At 37.8% G+C, this 8,074-nt stretch overlaps 1 protein-coding gene across 1 annotated transcript; it reads left to right on the forward strand.

Annotated features, from left to right (window-relative positions):
- The first annotated feature begins 3,717 nt into the window (after nt 1-3,717).
- On the forward strand, nt 3,718-6,432 carry LOC131400544 (melanoma antigen preferentially expressed in tumors-like). Its single transcript, XM_058535257.1, has 4 exons — nt 3,718-4,007; nt 4,467-5,069; nt 5,227-5,228; nt 5,921-6,432. The coding sequence occupies exons 1-4, from the start codon at nt 3,718-3,720 to the stop codon at nt 6,430-6,432; spliced, it is 1,407 nt and encodes a 468-aa protein (XP_058391240.1).
- Nucleotides 6,433-8,074: the final 1,642 nt, after the last annotated feature.

Consider the following 8,074-nt stretch of genomic DNA (forward strand, 5'->3'; position numbering starts at 1 on the left):
TGTTTTTGTGTGTGTATACAAAGACTATTGATTTTTGTATGTTAACTTTATATTCTGCTACCTTACTGATTTATTTGATTGTTTCAGTTAATTTGTCATTGTTTCTATAGGGCTTTTCAGATATACTGTAATATCTGCATGGAGAGATGGCATTACTTTTTTTTATCCATTCTTATAAATCTAATTATTTCTCTAGTCAACCAACTAATACTTACAGTACAAGACTGAATAGGAATGAAGTAGTGGGCATATTTTCCTTGTTCCTGGCCTTAGTGGAAAACTGCTCGTGGTCCCCCATTAAATAAAATATTAGCATTAAGAATTAATTATATATCTTTTATCATGTTAAGAAAGCATCCTCTGATTCCTATTTTCTTGAGTTTTTTTTTTTAACATGAGTGGATATTGAATTTTTCCAAAGGGTTGTTCAGCATCTATGCTGATAATCATATATTTGTCCTTAACTATATTACTCTGGTGAACAATATCAATGGAATTCCTAATATAGAACCAACCTTGTATTAATGGGATAAATCCAACTTGGTCACAGTATATTAATTTCTAAATGTATTGTTGTATGTTTGCTAGTATTTTATTTAGTATTTTTATATCTACATTTTACCTATCAGTGTCATACGTGCTTCATACAAGGAGTTAGGAAATTTTCCTTCCTTTTTAATGCTCTTGAATAATTTATAGAGCACTGATAGTATCTGATCTTTGATGGTTTACTAGCATTCACTTGTAAAACCATCTGAATGAGATGCGTCTTGGGGGTAATTCCTTGATAACTTTATTTTTTTCTATGAAAATTGGCTAATTTAAGCTTTCTACCATGAAAATTAGAATTTTGGTAATCTGTATTTCTCTAGGAAATTATGTATTTCATGTAGATTTTCAAATTTATTTGCATAGAGGTTTGCAAAGTAATTTCTTTTATTTTCTTTTTTCTGTTTGAATGGTTATTTATCTTTTGTCATTCATTATTTTGTATATTTGTGGTCTCTTCCTTTCTTCCTTTATCAAGCTACCTTGTGGTTTGTCTATTTTAAAAAACAGGATTTTCATTTGTTTTTCTATTCTGTATCTCATTCATTTCTGCTTTTATATTTATTATTTCTTTCTCTGTGCTTTCCTGTGCTTTACTTAGTTGTTCTTTTTTTTTTTTTTTTAGTTTTTTGCAGTCATACTTTAATTCATTTATTTTCAGTCTTCCATTTTAGTCATAAAAGTATTTAGTGCTCTGAATTTGCCTCTGATCACTGCTTTAAATGTATCCCATAGATTCTGATGTGTAGTTTTTCGTTGTCATTTTTTAAAAAAATTTCTGTAACTACAGTTTGTATCTCCTCTTTAACTCCACATTTTTTAGGAGAGGCTTTTAAAAAATTTCCAGGTAGAAAGGCCTTTCTGTTTTCAGTTTCTTTTAATTTTAACTTTTGTTGCATTGTGATTAGAGAGGATTGTTTTTAATATTTCTACTTTATGGAAATTAATGAGGTCATTTCTGTGAGATAATTATGATCAACTTTTGACACAAAAATATATTCTCTAGTCTCAAAATATATTTATATGTATATATGTATGTATATATACAGTTTAGCCTATTGATTAAGTTGTTTAGGTTTTCTGTATCCCTGCTCTTCTTTTATACCACTTGATATGTCTTGTACTGAGCTTGGTGTACTCCTACTGTTACTGTGTTTTTATCTAAATCTCCCTGCCTTTTTCCTTTATCAAGGTGATTGCTGTGTTATTTGGTGCGTACGTATTCCTAGGTGTTATATCCTCATGTTGAATCTTGGCTTTTATCATTAAGACATGTTCTTTCTCATGTTTAATGCTTTTTAAAAAATCATACTTATCCACCTGTATTTCTTAACACTTTCCTATCTGGTCCATTCGGTCCCCCCCCCCCACCCAGTATCATTTAACACTCACCTACTGTGTTATGACAAAAAGGTTTTCTGTTTTCTTCTATTCCTCTGCCTTCTCTCATTTTTAGTTCCACAATTTCTGGTTTTTTTCCACAACATAAAGCATTTGTACATTAGTCTTCCCCCCTTTCCTCCACCTTGATTTTAGTATTAGATGTAAAATGCTCACCATCAGATATTTTGGTGAAGGTTTTTATGTTATGGCATGGGAGATCACAATCCCAGTTCATCTTTTAGAAGATTACCTAGCAAACATTTTGTAAAGAGACATATAGTAAATATTTTAAGTTTGTGGGCCACAGTGCCTCTGTCACAACTACTCAACTTTACCATTGCAGTGCAAAAGCATCCATGGGCAATACGTAAATGATTGGTCATGGCTTTGTTCCAATAAAACTTTATTTACAAAATCAAGCAGTGGACTATATTTGGCACAATGGGCCACAGTTTGCAGACCACTGCTCTAGTAGATTCCTCAGGGAGGGCTGAGGGGTACAGAATTTCCTAAGTTCCTCTATGTTGAAAAACTGTTTTTCTATAGGCTGTGATATTTGAAGGACACCCCAGCTGGATATAAAATATTTACTTCAGACTTTCTTTCTAGTCCATTTCTGTTTTTAGATTTTTAAAAATATTATGATTCAAAGTATGTTTCATATCCTCAAATGCTTGCTTGAGTATAATTAATTCTGTTTGGAGTGTTGACTTACAGTCTCCTTCTGCTTTGTGGTTGTTAAATATGTGTGAAATTTTGTTTCCTCATCTTTTTTTGCAGTGTTTTTCTATGCAATTCCCCTTCATTTTGTTCATTTGTATGAAATTGGGTTGTTTCACAAGATTCCTAGTTTAATGATGTCATTTTCTGCCAGTATAGCAAAGTCCACATCATTTGTTCATTTTGTTTATTTGTTTTGGTGATGGAGGGAGAAGTTGTGAGTGCTCTGATTTTGTGGTTCTCTTAGTCCTGCAAGATCCTTACATTTCCCCTTTTGTTTCATTTCCCCATCATTACCCAAATGCCAAAGGATACTTCTCCCTTCCTCTTTGCCTTTGTTCTTCCCTAGAAGTGATGTCTTTCAAAGACTGCACATTCAAATCATCCCTACCCCTTTCAGGGTTCATATTTTGGAGTCCCTTCCCTGTAGTCCCTGCTCTCACCTTCCAGGACACCTTTTTAATATTTTCATACTTATTCTGTGCTCTGTCATTCTGCTGTAGTTTGAGATCAGCTTTAAGCTCCTCACCATATTCCTTACTCTGTATCTATTGTGGCTTTTCTCGGTTTGTCTTTGCTTTGCCACAGAGCCTTGTGATGGGGGTGTGACAGACTGTATGTCAGGAATGCATGAATGTTCTTTTTTTACTCACAATTATTTTGAAGTTTTGGCATTCTCCATTTTAAAGCAAAGATGAGGGTGTGGATTTTGTGTAGATTTACATTTTCCTTCTTATTGATTTGTAGTCATTTGGGGGGAAATATTGGGAGGAAGACAGCTAAGTGGTCAACATTGTCTTCTGTTAACTTACCCCTGATTTTACATGGCATTTTATCTTATGTAAATATATATATGTGTGTGTATGCACATATATACTTAGACACACACACAAGTCTATTTTTATTCTATTCCTATAGTAGAAGTCATCTGAGGTGACCGTCTAATCCACCATATATTCATTCAATAAATATTTTCTCCATAGCTAACCTCACAGGCAAACAAGAGATTGTAGATGTCTTCTCAGGATTTCTAAATATTCCTCACCCTGAAGCAGGTTTACGAAGATGCACCAAAAGGCCACAGCCACACTGCTAGAGCTTGCTGCAAAGAATCTGCTGAGTAATGAGCCTGTGGCTATCCTCGCCCTGGAAGAAGTCCCAAGAGACCTCTTTGTTCCATTGTTCATTGCTGCCTTCTTGGGTGTGCATAAGAAGATACTAAAGGCAATGGTGATGGTTTGGCCCTTTCACTGTCTCCATCTTGGGACATTGAGCGTACGAGAGTCATACTATGAAAACTTGGAAGCCATGATTGATCATCTGCAGATGTTCCCTGTCCAGAACTCTTCCTCTTGGTAAGAGTATGTCCGATAGAGACACTGTGAGTCAGCAGGAGGGTATGCTGGGGCCTGGGGCAGGGGAATACCTAACAGTCTTCCAAAAGTAGACAATGGTGAATGCTGAGGAGCTCTGTGGGCCTATTGGTCCAACAATTGGAGTCACCTGAGGGACTCCAATGTCTTACAGAGTTGATTATAGAATAGAGGTGATGGAGGATACCATGGTTGGATTTATCTTCTGAGTGTGATTACATAGAAGGACATGGGTACTGAGCATAGGGAGGACCAGAGGTGACAAAGTATGGGGAAAAGAATAAAAGATGTTAAATTTGTGTGGAAAGGACTTCTTGGTGAATGGTATATGGAGTGAAAACTAGGGATAAAGAACTCTCTCCTGCTTCCCATCATTGATCTTGCTGTATTATATTCAAATCGTCTCTCTCTCATGTGTTCTGTCTCCTCCTCTCCTTACAGGGGGCCAAAATTGAGCATCCTAGATTTAAGGCAGGATGCGGACTGTGGGACAACATGCTTGGAGATCAAGACCACATTCCCTTTCTGTTTTCAGTCTTGTGTTTATTCTCAGCACTCTATCCTTAAAAGAGAAGAAACCCAGCACAGTGTCAAGTGCCTTGGAATTGTTAATTCAGAGTCTGAGCTTCAGTCAGCCCGGGAACCAATGGAATTATTAGCGGACCTTTCCCTCAATGATACCTTGAGAACAAAGCAATTTCTTTCTTTCCTTCAGAGTAAGGGTGAGCAGAGCTTTGGGTCCCTGCACCTCTGCTGCAGACATTTGCAAATCGATAAACTGTCTGCCCACAAAAGTCTTCTGCAGTTTCTGGCTCTGGGATGCACTGATCACTTGGAAGTGGATGGGACTTATCTGAGTAGAGTCACCACCCTTTTGGCTCAGACCATCCACCTGAACAGCCTTAGTCTGTCTAACATCCCCTCTAAATCTTGTAAGGGTGGAAACTTCAGGACTTTTCTCATCTGGCTTGGGCGGCTGGACAACCTCCAGGAGCTCAGCTTGGTTTTCTTCCACCTTACCGATCAACTGCACAAACTGCTCAAGTGAGGGGGCGGGAAGGAACCTGGGTTCCCTGAACACCCCATTGTTCAGACAGGAGAAGAGTCCATGCTTGGATATTCCTGAGCTCCTTGTAACCTATTTCTCCTTCCACCTCAGCATGGGCACTGCTGGGAGTTTGAAACTGGCCAGGCTAGAGAGAGGTGCCTCATGGTGAGGAGAAAGACAATATTAGAAAAGGAAGCTCTGCTCATTCTTTCAGTCAGTCAGTTGACCATGTGCGGACACTAACATAGGTCTGTAAATATACTGGTGAAAAAGACTCAAGCCTCCTGTTGGCGTTTATAGCTCTCTAGAGAGGAAGGGGAGGCATTCAGATGGAGAAACGTTTTATGCTGTAGCACTGATGTACATCCCCATGGACTGGCCACAGTAGTTAACACTGCCCTATCGTTTTGCTCCTGTATTTTCCCCAAGGCTTAGACCCTAAATAGAGAACTTGTCATCTGGGAACTAGTCAAAGGGAACCCTCAGTTGGCTGCTTTCCCAGACCCATCCTCACTAAATAAGTGAACAAGACTCACCATTGATTATGTTGTATATCCTAAGTGTATACAATTGTTTTCACTTAATCTTTTCCACAACCCTGTATAATAATTACTTTTGTACACAGTTTAATGATTAAAAACCTGTATCTCAGAGTGGAAAAGTAACTTCCTCAGCATCACACATCTCTTAAGTCTGATTTCAAAGCCCACATGATTAACCACTGTTGAAAAATATGTAGAAAGTAGTTTATTCTAGAGCTTTAGGTACCTATAATTAGGGGCTTGTTGCCCTGGTGCAATCCTCATTCTTCTGAAATAACCTTTTTTTTTTCTCTCTCTCTATTGAGTTCTGCCACCTCAGTTGCATACATTGTGTCTATCTTTCTGTGGCCTTTCTAACAGAGATGCCACTGTCCTGTCCCAGAGCTCTCAGGCCAGTCACCTAAGGTCGTTGAATCTCAGTAACAACCAGATATTCTCGGAAGATTATGAGCCCTTCCAGACTCTACTGGAGAAGATCTCAGGCACCCTGCAGCATCTGGAGATAGATAATTGCCTGATGACTGATTCTACTCTCTCTGCTGTCTTCCCAGCCCTGAGCCACTGTTCCCATCTCCGTGTCCTTAGCTTTGCCTTCAACCCCATTACAATGCCTGTGCTCACGAGCCTTCTGCAGCACTTAACATCCTTGACGGAGCTGAAGCATGTGGTTTATCCTGTCCCTGTCCATTACTATGAACAATGGAATTTTCTTGGCAGTTTGGACCCACAGAAACTTGCTGAAGTGCAGGCCCAATTGAAGGCGATGCTGCAGGCGGTACAGCGGGATGACATGAACTGGACCACTTGTCCTGATTGATTTCCACTGTATGAGGAGTTGTTTCAACACTGATGTGTGGTCGTTAAAGCACTCAGTGTTTCGCCTGAAGCTCAAGTTTGTGGAGACACATATGTAAAATTCTACCATTCCAGGAAACTGGGGTTATGAAGATTGAGTATGTAACTGACACCTATGAAAGAGGAAACTGTGAAAAAAAAATAGAGGAATTTGAAAGGTCCTGTGGTACATCACTTCCCTGTCCACACTGACTGATCCATTTACCCACTTATGGGCACTTGACACAAGTCAGATCAATTGAAACTCTTCCTGGATGTGGTAGTTGTTGAAGCCAATAATTTTGCCCTCTAGGGTTCTGCAAACGTCTTGTATTATGATTGCCTTAGGTTGCTTATGAGAAACCAAATGCAAGTAAAAGGAAACAAACCATGCCCGCTACCTACCGGTGTCTGCATCAACATGTTGCTACCTGCTTTCTCGGGTCTGAGACCCCTGGCTCAGTTTTTCCTTATTTCACACACATTCACCAAGTATCTGTTGTGATTTAGATACTGTTTCAGGTGCTAAGAAAAATAAAGTCCCTGATCTCAAACCACCCAGAGTACACATGTTCCTGTGATTTGTCAGTTTCTCTACTCTTTCTTAGGGCATTTAGGAAAATTATTTATTCCCCGAAACACCAGATTTTTTTCGCTTTTTCCCTTACATACTCTGCTCAATCCATGTTGGCCTCTTTTTGATGTTGGATAGCTGCTCGACCCTCAGGTCATGGCTTAAATGTTAGCTCCTCAGATGGGTTTTCTCTTACTTCCCTGTTTAAGTAGCTTTATTCTGCTGTTGCTCTCTTAATGGACCATGTACGTTTCCCTCATGGTACACACTATTCCTTATGTATTTGCTCCCTCTGCTCTTCCACTAGAGTTGCACTGTTCAGTGTGGTACACACTAGCCATACGTGGCTACTGAGCAGTAGAAGTTTGGCTGCTCTGAGATGTGATGTACTCTAAGTATTAAATGCACACTGTATGTCCCAGACTTAGTAAGAAAGAAAGGGTATAGAATCACTGGTAATTTACTTACATTGTTTACGTGTTGATATGATAACATACTGCATGTCAAAGACAGTAAAGAAGAAAGAATGTAAAGTAACTTGTTTATATTGTTTACCTGTTGAAACGATAGCACTGCATTTCAAAGACTTCTAAGAAAAAACGTTAAAATAACTAATTACTGATCAGTTTACATGTTTACATGTCAAAATGATAAAATATTGCATTTCAAAGACCTATTGAGAAAAAAGAATGTAAAATTAATAGTTTTTACCTATTGCTTATATGTTGAACTGTTATACTGAATTTCAATGACTTAGTAACCAAAAAAGAATGGAAAATAGTTAATAGTTTGTATACAGTGTTTCCTTGTTTAAATGAAAACAGACTGCATTTTAAAGACTTAGTAAGAGAGAATGTAAAAGTAATTAATGATATGTTTATATTGTTTCCATGTTGAAATGATAACAACTCAATTCAAAGACTCAGGAAACAAATAATTTAAAATTATTTTTTTCTTATTGCTTACACCTTGAAATGATAACAAACTGCATTTCAAAGACTTAGAGAAAAGAATGTAAAAATCAATCATTAATGTAGTTAATAATTTGTTA

This window comes from Diceros bicornis, chromosome X (assembly GCF_020826845.1).
Source record: "Diceros bicornis minor isolate mBicDic1 chromosome X, mDicBic1.mat.cur, whole genome shotgun sequence".
NCBI lineage: Eukaryota > Metazoa > Chordata > Mammalia > Perissodactyla > Rhinocerotidae > Diceros > Diceros bicornis.

Bases quoted from the DNA above. Each gene is read 5' to 3' on its own strand.
- LOC131400544 (XM_058535257.1), top strand. From the start codon at position 3,718: ATGCACCAAAAGGCCACAGCCACACTGCTAGAGCTTGCTGCAAAGAAT. The intron at 4,008-4,466 runs GTAAGAGTATGT...CTCTCCTTACAG, and splicing joins GTCCAGAACTCTTCCTCTTG to GGGGCCAAAATTGAGCATCC.